Source organism: Fopius arisanus, unplaced genomic scaffold, assembly GCF_000806365.1.
Source record: "Fopius arisanus strain USDA-PBARC FA_bdor unplaced genomic scaffold, ASM80636v1 scaffold00171, whole genome shotgun sequence".
Taxonomy (NCBI): Eukaryota; Metazoa; Arthropoda; class Insecta; order Hymenoptera; family Braconidae; genus Fopius; species Fopius arisanus.
Window position 1 is genome coordinate 126,984 of NW_011887910.1, and position 15,921 is coordinate 142,904.

Consider the following 15,921-nt stretch of genomic DNA (forward strand, 5'->3'; position numbering starts at 1 on the left):
TGAGGCAAAAATGAGAAAACCCCTTGTTATACAGTTATCAGTTGACTTTGAAAAAACTTAAAATTCCAAATTTATAATCTCCCACTTGACATTCAACATTCGAATTTCATAATTCAAAACTTTTCAGAGAAAATTGGCGTTTTTGAATTTTGCAAGTCTAAATGTAAAATTAATCTTTTTTGAATTTCGAATCGCAAAGGTGAAATTTTGAAATTTGAAGTTGTCAATATAAAAATAAAAATCATTAAATGGTTAAAATTGTTTTCTTATTTCAATTCATTACCAAAGAAATAATAATGAAATGAAAATAATGGTAATATTCCATTTTATTCACCACGATTTTTTAAATTTCAACATTGAATAACCAATGGTTTTAATATACCCGCCAGGAAAAATTCCCTAGGGCGTCCCTTCACCCAACCGAGTCGGTAATTCAATGCAGCCGCCATCTAGCGACATTTCTCGAACAGCCCTTTCTTACCACTTATCTCATCAAACCTATTTTTCCTAATTAATTGAAAACAACCGATTAATTGATGTCAAGTACCACAAATTGATGAACTTTCACTCTATAAACAATTTCTTTATCATATTGTGATTATCTCGGACCGTATTATCCCCTCAAAACCACATCCATATACATCCATGCACATCCATGCAATGGCATGGTTCTCAAATCGCCAGGGTGCAGAATTGGCTGTGCTATGTGCTGATGAAGCTGATCATTATTTCAGGACATGGGTCTCTTTGTTGCCGACATACTACGGAAAAGCTTCTCAATTATTGCAAATGCATATTGCCATCCACTTGGCGGATAATGTAAAACACTTTAAAGCTCCACTGAATGATTATTCTGCATTTTGGGGAGAAAATTTTATTGGCAAATTTAAAGAACTCATCACCAGCCGCAATAATCCAGTGCTTCAAATAATGAATAAAATCAACGCCCAAGAACAGTCTGCTAGTATTCTCAAAATGAGGAAAAATATACTCCTCAACAAAGTCATTTTAATGAAAAATTCCACCCCTTGTGAAATCGACCAGTCTCAATATTTAATCGTGAAGTCAGTAAAATATAATAAGATGACTATCCAATCTCGTTCTCCCAATGATGTCGTGCAATTATTTACTGGTCATATTGTTTACATTAAACGCATATTTATCCAAAAACAACGTGAAATTGGAGTGAACCGACCAACGGATATTTACATTGAGGGGTACCCAGATGCAGGACGATCAGATTTTTTTATTCATCCTTGTCCATCATCGCACGTAGGGCTCATCGAACTTGCAGGATTCGATGGATCAATTGTGTCGTTTATGGCTGATGAAATCAAGTGCAAATGTGTCTTTTTGAAAATTGACAAGAAATATTTCACGATATCTCTCTTACACGGGTAAATTGACGTTTTTTTCTGGACTGGTATTGCAGTGTCTGGAAGCAATGGAGATGCAAATGACGTATTTTGGTCAGTCCAATCATCTAAATAAAAATAAAGCCGATGATTCTAAGTTGATCTTACACAGCTGACTGTCAAAATTTTTAATTAAATAAATAAGAAATTCTGAGGAATAATCTCAAGACATTATTTTCGGCGGCGAAATAACAATAATTCATGTAAATACAAATTAATCTCCAAATTAGCGCTTATTGAATTTTCAAATTTTAAATACAGATAAAGCAAAATGAACTCAAAAAGAAATAAAAAAAAGAATGCTTGAGAAAAAACACTGAAGAGAACGCATCAGCTCATGAAGTGATAATATATATTCCAAAAAGAGACTCTAACTATACTTGTGTGATGATTTATGCAATAAAATTAACGACTGAAAATCAAGTATTGCAAATTACGTTTATATTAAATCAATATGTGTTATTATTTTAATATTCATATCGTTCGCGTCACTCAACAATTTCGGGTGAGAGTGACGCTGGTGCGAGGACGCCTTAAAATGGCGATCTGGCCTCATGAGTGACGGTTTCTTCGTTGTCTAAACGTTATACTAAGTCAGGCACTGAATTAACATTTTTGTGCACAAAGTGATTGTGTCAAATAGTGCTATAAAATCAACGACTTTTGTGAACTCCGCATTGATGTAAAATGGACGGCTATACACATGCAATCGTGGACTTCGTGGATGAAATGGAAAATGGAGTGAAAAGAGTTGACCTGCTTCCCTCTAAATGGATGTTGAAAAAAAAAGGGAAATGGGTTTGTCTTTATCCACCTAAAATATCCTGGCATCAGGTATCGGAGTGGACAAAGCAAGAGACAAAGCCTGAGGACAATTGGGAGACGTATGAAAACATCGAGATTCTTGCATGGGCAGGTTAGAAATTTTTTTTCTCAATCAACTCATCAATTTTTCCTGTACATAATTTCAATAATTATAAAATAAACTTTCAGAGAATTACGAGAGTGGCCTCCGAAGATTGAAAAAATCATATGTCCAACGAGATAATCTCGTGTCTGATGACTCTGTGCTCGACCAGAGAAGTGTTGTTCGTCCAATCTCAAAGAAAAAAGCCAAATCCTTACTAAAAAAATCGAATTTTGGCCATTCTACCGAGGTGAAGTCTGAACGGGACAGTAATATTGATTCCAATGATGTGAGTGACTTGACGAATGTCACTGATGATTCTGAAACTGAAAGTAAGTTTAGATTCAAATCTCTCGAGAGACAAAAATTGAAATTTTTAGTAGACAATTTTTACGTGTAGTTGCCAACAAAATAATAAAATTTCTCTTATTTCAGAGTCAAAGAAGAGGAAGAGAACTTCTGTTACCCCCAATCGGTTGAAACGTCGACGTATAAGATCTTCCAGTTCTGATATGAGTGCAGCAAAATCAGAGACAACTCAGAGAACACCAACGCAACGAACACACTCCATTCATCGATCTCACTCATGCGATACCCTAGGTAAATCTAATTTTCTTAATTTTGTTGTCACATTTTCCCGGAAAATTTTTTTTTTCATGTTTTCTCTAACAGTATTTCCAGTAATTTTCCTTAATGGAATTATAAAGATAGATTAATTAATTTGTATTTCTTAAAAAAATAAATATTGAATAGATCGCATATAAACCATAAATCAGCACCAAATATGTAGAGTTGAACGCCTTCTAAGTTGAAGAACAGTTTTTTCCGGGAACGATCAAGTGGTGTTACAAAAATGTCAAGTTAGGAACGAAACGACTGAATGTTCCTGGCGTCAGGGGTTTCCTGCAGTCCTTGGGATGTTTCTTCAGGAAATATGAGAGGCATGAGATGCAGAACTTGAAGGAAAAGTACATGCAAATCATCTTGCAGTGCAGGAGCTTGACGATGTGACCCGTTCCAAAGATGGACGAGGTCAACTGCCCTTGCTTGTAACCTGACACCGCCAAGGAGGTCAATTGCGGGGACATTGGTGGCACTGAGTCCAACAAAAGTCGCGATTGCATTCATAAATTCAATTCCGAAAATTTCTCAATTCGAAAAAGCTCTTGATCCACTTCTTCAGGATGATGAAGATGCCAAGAAAATGGCCCTGAAGAAGCAGGATGCACTAAAAAATGTCTTTCGCGGTTTGACGACAAAAGTCACTGATGTTAAAAAAAGTGTTCAGCTTATAACTACGCATGTCATCGACCCCTCTGTACAGAGACTTTATAGCGGTGTAGGTCGGGTCACAAAGGTGGGAAGTAAACTGGCATTCAAGAAGACAATTGCCTACAAATGTATGACAGAAGTGTTGAATATTAAATTTCCTGGAGAGTCTTATCAATCAATCACTAGCGATTATTTAGCAGGTGCCAAGGGCCGAAAAGGGGCAACGGATAAACCGCAAAACGTGTGAAGGGGTATATTTTTGGTACACTCTGTCAGCAAGAGAAGGAAGGTTGGGATTCTTAGTTTTTTATGCGAAAATGTTTTTATTCAATAATTATTCTAATATTGACATTTATTAAAAGATAATTTGGAACGTTGAGCGGCAATTCAAAGAGGAATATAGATAAAATTGTTCTCATGATTTTATGTGATCTACAAGGTATATTCGTTGTAATATTTGTTTAATTATTTGTTGTTGTTCATGAAAGATAAGAAAAAACGGTTTATGATTGGATATCAATATCCTTTATGAGAAGAATATATATTTTTTAGAGAAGGAAAAACTAAACACAGTCAATACTAATTAATAACGAAATTGAAAAATCTATAACTGTTGAGAACTGTGCTTTTCAAATAGCTTTATTTGTTTACCATTTTCTATTTAATTTACATTCAATATTGTATTTTGTAAATTGTGGTAAAAATTACTAAATCACTAAGATTACGCCATTGTTTATTGATTCGTTGGTAAAAAGATAAGAGTTGGATCAAAATCCAGAACGCGTTAGTAATGTTATCAATGATCATAAATAGTTGAGCATTGGCATGATAAGGAGAGAAAAATCTTCTTTAGTTTTTGTTTGTCATGGATCGTTCTTTTTAGTTCATAAAAATTCCATTACTTTATTGAGATGAGAAAGGATACAAAATTCAAGATTCATATCGAAAACTGTGAAAATTTGAGTTTCAAGGGGAACTGATATTAATCTATACGAACTATGTATCTGATTCCCTTGCAAAATTCTTTCAAAATTTACGATTGATGAAATACCGTTTCTTCTTTTTGTTTTTTTTTGTTTTTTCACAGAGCACTGCAAATAATACCAGTAGAAAAAATAGACATAAAATCATAAAAATTAATATTAGAGATTGTAACTACAATTTTGTTCAATAAATATTGTTCCATTTGCTTTAAATATCATTCATATCTGCAATAAAATTAGTATTAAATTACCGTAGGGCTTGAAAAAGCCCTCCGATTCGGGCCTACACGGGGTCCTACGGTTTGAGGGTTTGGCAAGCCCTGGAACACGAGGCTTCGACAGACCCTGAGGTTGAAGGATTTTTCAATCCTTGAGATTTGAGGCTTTGGTAGGCCTTACGGTTCGAGGATTTAAGAAACCCTGATATTCGAGGCTCCGGCAGTCTCTGCCTTTCGAAACTTTGGAAAGCCCTGGGTTTCAAGCTTTCGGCAGGCCTTGGGATCGAGGCTCTACCCCCTGTTACGATCCAAGGCTCAACTAAGGCTTCACTCATGGTCAATTCCAGCCTCAACCCAGGCTTGTCAAACCTTCGCCGAAACCTCGTCGAACCCTCTCCCCATCGTCCATTCCTACCAGGGAGGTTTTTCTACGTTTATAATCATACAACGAAAACGTATGTTTTTTTTAGTACACAAATTCATTTCCAAAAATAAATAGACAGTGAAACTCAACTCCAGTTATTTCAATTTTTAAACAATTGATTAAAAAATTCGAAAATACTATCGTCGACTTCGGAAAGGACACTCCCCCTTTTCTCCAGTTATTTTCTGAGCTGAATCGTGTATTACGGACAGAATCCGATGTTTCCAAGCTTCTAAAAAAATCTTGCCTAATATGCCAATTTTCATATCCCTTTAATTGGTATTCTACTTGATTTTTGTATTCGCGGAAGTTTACAAATTTTTTGCTTGAAAAATATAGACATCCAATGGGGAGCCATATCGCGTACACAAAAGCGGAGCGAACTCTGAGACGAAAATTCTTGAAATTAACCCCTTGTAGCCAAAAAATCTCGAGGAATATGGGGCTTATTTAAAACAGGATGAGTATTACGCTCTATAGGCTTATCCTCAGGGTAAACTGAACGCTAAAATTTTCCACCATGACTATGAAGATATTTCAGTAGTGATTGGCAACCGAGAACTTGTCAAAACCTTCGTGAAGGATATTGAACCCACAGTGTTATTGCTTATCGACAGAAGTTTTGATTCTATTTCTAGGAAAATCGGTGTTTCACAAATTCTGGAAATCGAAGTCTGTGTTCCATCACGTACATATGAATTCCGAGCTGGCGGAGAAAAATGGTCTGTTTGACCCATGCATTGTGCCCATAGCTTCGACTGGACTCTGTAATTTTCATTTTACTCACGTATAAAACCGATAATAATTTATTATCCTGCATCGATTTTTGTTCATCGAGGCAGGAAGAAGTGATATTATCCTCATCTCTTTTCCTTGTTCGAGAGACTTCGAGTCCATACCGCCGCATACGACTCGTATGATAATGAATATTTGCTGCTAAGATTTGCTCTGCATTATCATATAATTTCTATACTTTAAAAAAAAACTCAAAATAAACAGTCATTTCATTAATATTGCTCATAATATTTGCCGTTGATCACAAAGAAGATGAAAAAAAATCTCATATATACTATATGTTATAACTTAACAATGAGGCGATTCTCTCCATATTCTGATACCATCAAGAGTCGAAAAAATCCCCGTAATTGGTGGGAAAATCTAGAAAGAAGGACGCTAACCAGCGGCGCTACCACACCCCGAACGTAATAGTTAAGATAATAGATTAAGAAATTAGTGTTAAGAATAGAATCAGTGTCATTAAGACAAATCAGACCTCAACCTACGAGTCGAGGAGTGATTTCCAGCGAGAAAAAATAGAAAGCCAGGAAACTGAGAGCGAAGCGGTGTTATTAGCCGAGAAGAAACTTTCCACTGTGAGTACATTGTTAATTACACAGTGCCAGAAGCTCCTCATTTTGAGTGAACATTGTGGAAAATCCATATCAATAAGAGGCGATCTCGGTAGGGAGAATCAAGGGCGATATATTCAGCTATTTTTTCCGGATTTGAATTGTAAATTATGTAAATAAGGTCTAGAGAAAATACAGGGAAAATCCAAACCATTGTTGACGTCCCTAACGCCGCCATTTTTGCCATATTCGACAAAAACGAGAAATTCAAAATCCTTTCAACTCCACTCGCCATTATCAGGGTGATCCTTAGTAAAAACACGATATTAACTATCCCGGATATTGGGGAGAAAGTCGGAGCAGATTACACGAAAAATATTTTAGAGTATTATAATTAATTTGATTATTATTTTCGTAGAATTGGGAAATCGAAATTTAGCAATTCTCAAAATTGAGTGTTCTTTCGAGTGTGGTAATTTAGAGCAGGGACCTGCAAGCTGGGCTCATCGGGCTCAGGCGGTTCCCGAGGTCGTTAGTCAGAGCTGGGAGAGGGGCTTCATCCACTTAACGAAACTACCTGCTCTAATTCGATTCTTCTCTCTCCTTGAGCGCTGGTTCGACCGATACCGGCAGAGAGCGATCATGCGGTCGATCGCGAATTTTCAATTTTTCTTAAATTTTAAATAAAAATATCAATTTTTCACATTAAGTAGGCAGCAATGACAATTGACAATTATTTTGTGTTCAGACCCTATTTGCAACACTTCAATAAATGAACTAGGGCAATTGTTCGAAATTCTGAGGTGGAGCCATAATTCCGTGGATAAATAGTTGTTGTTGAGAAAATGAATATAACTCTGGTTAGCATTCTAAGGGCTGGGAAAGCCTTAGCAGTTTCGAATGAGACAGATCGGTCTACAATCTAACACAGATCAGGTCCATATTGAGACCTATGAACTGACAAAATTTCAGATTTTTGGCAATTAAGTTACCGGACTATTTTTCTTCAAAAATTGACCCTCAGTTGATCATCTGTACATACACACATGGCCCTCAAACTTGGTATTTTTGCGTATCAAACCATTCCATGCCATTTCCAGGCAAAACTAGAGAATAAAACGATTCGAACGATTGCAATGCTTTCATTCGGAAGCAAAAATTCAATTACTCATTTTTCGTTTTATTCATTTACCAAAGTATCAGAGTATATATGGTATGGTACACTATCATATTATTCTCTCTGTTTCCATTGAATACCAGCCCATCATGTTGGCCATGGGTAGACATTTAATTAAAAATATATTCATGTTTTTGTATTTCCAATTTCTAATTATTTTGGACAAATTTTTTGTCCAAGATGCTATCCTTTCACCGAAATTAAAAGTTAGAAGGTACGCTTCACCAGAGAAAAAATGACAACATTTATTTCCTCATATCTGCAAAATTCAAAATCTAATATAAAAATCTGCAATGAAATGTCCACGAATATATTCCTGAATTGACAGCATATTTCCATTTGTCACATTCCGAGTTCCAATATTTGAAAAGACACTGATAATTGCCTTTCCTCCAAAGTGACGAGCTGCTGGTGGGTTGAAAGACCACTTCGTACTGTCGTTGAGCAAGAGATGAGCAATCTGGTCCGATTCCTTGGACGCCATTGAGAGCTTCTTAATTCTTCTTCGGCTCCGAGGAAATTTGTTCCACGATTTGAGAACAAATTCCTACAGAGCCCGCGCCGAACGACAAAACGACGATAAGCTAACAGGAAGCCGTCAGATGTGTAATCTGAGAAGACTTCGAGACGATCCGCGGAGGCATCCATATCGATGAAAATTGGGAGCCATCCTGTCTAAGATTTATGGCCCCATCCTTTTCACGCGCAGAGCGATACTGCACCGACATAATCAATTCCTGTATTGAGGAATGCGAGGCCAAGTGTGAGATGAGCAACTGGGAGCTGACTCATGAGCTGCTGAGCTTTTATTCCTCGCTGTCTTGCACAGGGAATACACTTGAAAATTAATGGTCTTACTCGGGCTCTTCCACCAATAATCCAGTAAGATGGTCTGCGCTGACCAGGAGTGAGCTGTGTTCTACCCTCTAGAGTCTTTAAATGAGCTTCTTGAGTGACGAACTGAGCAAACTGGGACTCCTTCGGAATGATAGCTTCATCTTTGCTATCATTGTCATGCTGAGCGAACTTGAGGCGTCCACCAATGCGACGAACCCCTTGGTGATCAAGATACGCTCGAGTGAGCGGATGAAGGCCTTAGTTGTCGCCTTCTGGAGAACGTCATCAGTTCAGACAAAAAATGCGCTCACTGACTAGTCTTGATCCACAAGAGACGAGCTTGTTCAACATCACCAGGATTGAGAGCTATCTTGAACGAAGATCCTGGAGTTTTTCTGAGACGAGCAATGAAACGTTGGCAGAGAGGAGTAATCCTAAACAACTTGTTGAGCGAGGAATAACGATGGACTAGATCCCAGATTTCTGCGCGCTGGACTTTAACGTTGAGCACTCCACCAGGTTTCTGTTCAAGATCAGTTGATGTCTTTGAAGAGAGTTCCAGAGATGGCCAACGAGATGAGTTTTTCTTCAGCCATGATGGGCCCTGCCACCATAGCTCATGTGATACGAGTTGCGCTGTGGTTAACCCATGAGATGCACAATCAGCTGGGCTTTCCTTGTAGGAACGAGCTTTTACTGAGCCACTGTTAATTCCTAGATCAGTTAAACACGATTTCTAACGAACTCCTTCCATCGGGAAGGGTGAGAGCTGATCGATGTGAGCGAAACTGAAGAGTCAGTCCATAAATACGTTGGCACATTGGAAAGGTCGAGTTGGTCTTTGACGTACCTAACGAGTTTCGCAAAAGGAGCTGCTGCTGAGAGCTCAAAAGCCTTGGAATTGTCAGCCGTTTGAGAGGAGCTGCTTTTGTTTTCGAGCAAACCAACGAGATACGAAGCTCTCTGTTACTATTGAAGACCTTGAAATAAACAACGGCTGATATCACGAGCTGAGAGGCATCTGAGAATCCGTCTTTCTCTACTAGAGAGTTCTGGAGCAAACCATTCCATCTGGGTATGGATACGTTGGGCAACAAGGTGAGATCCTGACGAAAACTATTCCAACGATGAGCTATTTGAGGCGAAACTTCATCATCCCAACCAAGCTTCTCAATCCAGATTTCCTGTAGGAGAATCTTCCCTCTCATGACCACAGACGCGAGAAATCGGAGAGGGTCGGAAAGCTGAGCGATTTGCGAGATATTTATTTGTTTTGAGACGGACGAGTCCTGCGATGCTTTAGTCGAAGCACGAAGACGAAGTTATCTAAATTGGCCTGCCAAGACAATCCGAGTATACGAGTTTCTGAGTGCTCATATGTACGCTAGTCATTAGAGGTGCTATCAGGATCGAGCCATTTAAGAAGAGCTGAGCTATTACTGTGCATTTTTGCCAAAGGCATCCCTCCGACAGCACAGAGATTGCAAACGTCTAGAGCTATTCCTACAAGTTGGTCATGCGTATCTGTACCTCAACGTAATTTCAGGAGGTTTACGGAACCCTCCTTCCATTAGCCTGCCTTCTGGCACCAACAACCTCAACAGAAAATAAAAATTCAAAAATGTTAGGCGCCAGATCAATTTTAACGGAATGCTCGCCGTATCGAAATCCTTCTCCAATCCCAGCTTCAACTGCTCCAGTAGCTCACACGTAGAGATTTAAAAATAATCGGAAGCTGAAAGGGGATGCAACTGACATTATCAACATAGGTAAAAAAAATTAATAAAACTCTAGAATTGTTGGGGAGAACAATTTTTAATAATTGAAATATCTCGATACAATAAAAAAAAATTAATTAAAATAAAATCCCCTCGAATCGAATGAACGATTACCGGACCCCAATGATCAGTTGGCTGATCAAGAGCTTTAAGAGCACTAAGGGCCTCAGAGATGGAGCCTTTTCAAGAAATTGAGCTGCGCTTGAGCTGAACGATTTCAACTTGTCTCGGGCGGCGACTCTGCACGATTTCTGACGCTAATCACTAGCACTTCCGTAAAACGCTAAATAGGAACGAAAACTAAAAAATATCCCGCGTATCGGGCTCGAAGGACCAAAATGTCCAGCGCGGGATCTGGTGTTGGGGATATTTTTAGGCGCTGGACGAAATATTTTTGGATTACGGGAAAATGTGGAGAGGGTCAAAAAACACTCGCGTGGCGTTAATCAAAAAGAGTCAACTTTGAATTGTTAGTAAAGTCACTAATTACACTTGAATATGTCACAATAAAACGAGCTAGACAAAAAACGGTATATGCTTGAAAGAATTATTGACTTAATTCTAAGAATAACAGTCCTTTTCGAAGACAAATTAAAATTTGAGTAAGACGGAGCATCGTGAAGCGTACCGGCCTCAGCTTAAGTAGAGTTGCCTCCCGGCCGGCGTTGAGTCAAGTTCAGTTTTTGAGGAGAGAACATTGTTCTCATAATTTGAGTTTAGCTTTGAGGAGTTTTGGCGTCCTGGTTGCTGCCCTACCTGGATGAAGACGTGGTGGAGCCACTAAATAGGTGGGCAGATTCGAATTGTTCGAGTTTTGAGGAATTATAAAGTTTCTTTAGGAGTCCGCTGTTGGCCATGTAATGGCGTCCCTCGTGGCGAAAATCCACTAATTTTGTTTTGTTGATTATCGGAAAAATTATCTGAGTTACGTTTCTGTGCCGTGCTAATTTCCTTTGTCGTGACGGGGATACAAAGACCCGAGATCAAGATTTTGTATTATTTTCTGTGTAATCTTCTTTTTATGTGAATTCTAATATTTTTCTTCTTGAATTAGAAAAACAGTGTCTTGTTTGTCAAGATAGAAGAGAATCCCAGAGGGGGGGTATCGTTGCCCCTCCCCCTTGTAACAAGTAGGGTCTACTTTTACAAGTGAGCTGTCAGCCATTTTGAGTTTTGAATTGTAGTTTTTGGATAGAGTCGAGGGAAGTCAGTGCCTCTCGATAAGCCTTTACACTGGCGGATGCCGAGGCAAAATTTTGGGAGTTGTAAATACATTTCGATTTAAAGAGAAAAATTAAAGTTTATTGCTCTAAGGTAGTGGCGTACGTAACAAGTTCATAGATCCTAATATGGGCTAGCTCTATGTTAGATTGCAGACCGACCGGTCTCATTCGGAACTACTAAGGATTTCCCTTAACAGAGTTATATTCATCTTCCCAACAACAACTATTTATCTACGAATTGTTTGCTTTATTTGGTAACGTTATGGCTCCACTTCAATATTTTGAACAATATATCTTCATTCACATGATCTTTTAAGGAGAGTGAAATCCATAAGCAAAACTCTTTTGCTAAAATCAGATAACAGAATCTCTCCAGTAGAATTAAAAAAATCCTCAATAATTCGCTGATCACCCTTCTTTTGGAAAGATAATTAAATCATATAAGAGGACTCAAAAATTGCAAGTCAAATTTCTATTAAGGGTAAATGTTAAAATTTTTCTTTTACAAGAAACTTGAGATAAACGAAAATTGATCATTTCAATTTGAAAATAAATCCAAATTTAAAGAACCTTTCATTGAATTTTTGTCAACGAAAGAAAAATCGAAATCCATAATTGAATATTTTCATTTGTCTTTCGTTTCATTTCTTTCTAGCTACTTCTACCCTTAAGGGTAGATTTGGGCAATGTGTGACGTTTATGCAATGGTTTTCTTTGACTCTAGTAGTCTTGGTCACTTCTTCCTTCACTAGTTCTGAGTCTAGCTCACGGGGGATTTGTGCACTCGGAAGGAGGTTGTCGTAACATTAGGAAGGATTGCTTGAAAGATGTTATGGCGTTAATTAATCGATGAAATGATAATATATTCACTAAAAGGTTCAACTAGGAACTTTGATTATCTCGTCTTGTATGGCTTAAGGCTTGGATCTCAGAGGTCTGGTCTGTTGAGCTCCGATCCTCGTTTGTCGCTTGAGTCCTCATGACTTCAACAAAGTTCTCCAAGTCTCAATTTGCTGAACTAAGCAGTCACACAGTTACTTTCCACTGTTATCTTCGTGCTTTCACCAATACCAAGGCAGTCAAATAGCCCATCATACCTAGACTTCGATAGCTATCTGTCCAGAGAGGTGCTGACCAGAGGGTCGTTAGAACCCCGTGGGACTGTTGATGCCAGATCTGGATGACGAGAAAGAGGGATCATCTTCCTGGTTCTCATCACTCAGCATTGTGTTTAGTATTAAACAGAATCTTATTTCTAAAAACGATGTATTGTTTAATCCCGAGGCGTCGCAGAACGTCAGAAACCGCCGAGTATTTTTGTTGATACTTATTTTAGATCTTTTCATTCATAATGACTTGTAACGAGATATTTGTCGTTACTAGGGAAAAACCCTAATAAAGTCACTAGGCGAAAGGGATGACATCTAACGCCGGCTGAAATACCCGAGCGAAAGATGAGTAGAACATCGGACGACGGCCAATCAGGCCGCTCCGAATGTAAATTAGACCAATCACATAGTGGGAAGAAACATGGTAGGGTGAGACCATGTTTCGGAACATTGTGATGACGCTGACGATAGCTGTTTCCCAATTCGGAAATCCACCTAGCCGTGTTAGGGAGTTCAGGGTCGACGTACAGGCGTTCCAACTGGGTTGTTGCGAAGTGCGCCGTCGATTTAGACCAGGGACCAATGGTTAGGTGAAAGGACTAGCGCCCCCGGGATCCCGTCGAGTTGATTGGTGTCTGTGGGGTAACGGATGACCCACAATCGCTGAGATGCTCAGACTAGGGGGACAAGGCCCTGGGAGATTTCAGGACAGTTCGCGTTGAGTGCTGGTCTCGAGCGGATGTTTTAGGAGCTCGGGATCACTTGCTGGCAATAATCCCCGCCGGGATTATGAGGGGTACGTGGTTCCAAGGAATAAGGGAATAGCGAGAGAAGGGGAGGCTTATGCGTCCCCGATCAGTGAAATGGATTACTTTGAGGCTATGGACGAGAGTCCGAGGCTACAGAGATCCATCTCTAGGGCGAAACCCATGGTGTTGAGGTGGACTAAGGGCTGGGACGCAAGGCGTTTCCCCTCGGTCCGGTCGCACGCGCCTCCATGGGAGGTAACTTTGGTTTTTACTCGCTATGAGATTACTATTACCGAGCTCTCGAGTTGGGGTGGACGTTAGGTGGGTGAGAGAGGTCTCCAGATACCTGCGTCGCATGTGCCTCGAGAAGTTCGGCGCCCTGCGGGGTGCGAAGGATTCGCAGGTAATCTGTGTGTTGTCTGGGGTTGAGCCACCCCAGAAGAGAGAGTACCACGTGTGAGGGATGGTCATATCCCTCCACGAGAGTTTGGGGAATACGTTCCCCAAAAGATATCGATGACGACACCGTAAGCGCGGCAGAAGTTAGTGATTAAAGTCACTCGTACGTTGGTGAACCTCGCCCACTCTACCGTGTCATGCTGATGCTGGCTCGGCATTGTGAGACCCACCACCGAAAGTCCGCGGAGTTGACGAAATTCCTTCGTGGCTGGTTTTTCGTCAGGTTTTCCAGAAAAACCTGGCTGGCGCCCAATCGTGAACGATACAAGCGGCAGCCAGACTAGTTTGAGAATTATCCCGGGGTGTCGGGGGGTTGATCAATACTTAAAATGGTTAGATTCTATAAATTTACCCTACCGGGAATTGAATCTGAAACCTAAAAATCATAAGATATAATTCAAGAATTATAGGGTCAAGTCAGGTTTATCCTAATTGGTCCAATGATTGTACAACACGTATAAACTAATCTACTCCCCGAAAATTAGTCATAGTCACAGGCCAATTACGGAAGAGGAGCTGCAGCTGCATCCCTGCCATATCAGAGATAACAACCCCTGGAATTGGCATAGAATATGAGGAATAAAACACATGCGATCTTCCAAGAGCTTCCTCAGAGAATTTGACGTAATACTATTATAGGAACCACGAATAGAATTAAAAGATGAATTGAAGGAACTAAAATGACTGGATAACAGCTACATGCGGAAATTGAAACCAGTAAATAGGAAGCACTCGAAATGGACAGGGATGGTAGAAAGCCTAGTGGAAATGAAAGAACCCGTGAGTAAAAAAGGTTGAAATGAGAGGGGAAAACGGGTGAGTAGTAAAGGAACCACTTTCATTTGAAGGTACTCGAGTAAGACTGCTTTTAATTAACAACGATACCAAGCAAAACAAAATCGGTGGAATGTTGGAGTATTTAGGGAAGCTGTCGGATGAGAGCATTCATATAGGAAAACGAATAATCCTAGCAGGGAAGTGAACCATTTTGAATCTTCTTCTAAACCAAAAATTATTCATTCGATACTTAAATGGTAACACAATACGATTGGCCCGCACTTTCCGCGGCTATGTACTTGGATGGACGCCAAACGTCTATACGGGACAGTTAACAATATTTCAAGTGTGAATCATTCAAAAGAGAATTGTAGGATTTTGGTTACCTTCAACAAACATCGGTACTATATCAGGACTTCCCCACGCCCACGTTTTCGTGCTCCGATTGAATGTAGAGTCAAAGTCTACTGGATTTTTCTTCCATCCTTTGAAAAGAGCACTGGGGTCTTCATATAGTCCAGCGGCAATTGCTACGTTCCCAGGTCTGGATTCTGTAGGGACCCTTGTATGAGAGATTCCCCAAACTCCTTTCGACCGCATAACATTTCTGAATCATTCAAATTTTTCAGTGTTGTGAGAAGAATGCATCAATGTTCATTTAACGTTTGTAACTATTACAAAATAGTATGTTACAATACAAATGGAAGAACAAGTCCTTTTCAACGAGTATGGCAGTCAGAAAGCGAGCCGAAGGGGAGGTATGTAATCACAGTTATGAGAACGTCCACATGTATCGAAGCAAATTGTATGGCACCGCAGAAAACAAGTCATTTGCCTTTATTTCAGTTGTATCATAAAGTCTCGAAATTACTCGGCAAAGTGATTTGGCACCCTTCGATTATATCATTCGCCTTCGGGTCATGTTATTATCATGGAAAAAATATATACTTGGCAATATATATAAATTACATGCGGATATATGTTACATACATTTCGGCAAAATAATGTATTATACTAGAAGGACAGAAAGTTGAATTTCGTTCATGGCTGTTGATGGATGTGAACTATTTGCCCATGTAGTGTATACTATTTTTCTTTATAACCAGTCGAAAGTACGGACTGAGTGCATGTGTGCATTGAAACATATATTGATTCCGGCCCCGATATTCACGCGACAAATTAAGGGGGCAGGCATCAATCAAATACATCTATAAACGAAGGTATGGGCCACCCATTTTGATGAT

General features: G+C 39.4%; 1 protein-coding gene across 1 annotated transcript in view; it reads right to left on the reverse strand.

The window, feature by feature from the left end:
- PIG-N (Phosphatidylinositol glycan anchor biosynthesis class N) overlaps positions 1-15,284 on the reverse strand; it is a gene marked incomplete at its 5' end in the record, with an annotated part of 128,930 nt that extends 113,646 nt beyond the window's left edge. The window contains 1 exon segment of the mRNA XM_011314521.1: positions 15,064-15,284. Coding sequence (XP_011312823.1) covers positions 15,064-15,284 — 221 coding nt within the window.
- Between the last annotated feature and the right edge of the window lie 637 nt (positions 15,285-15,921).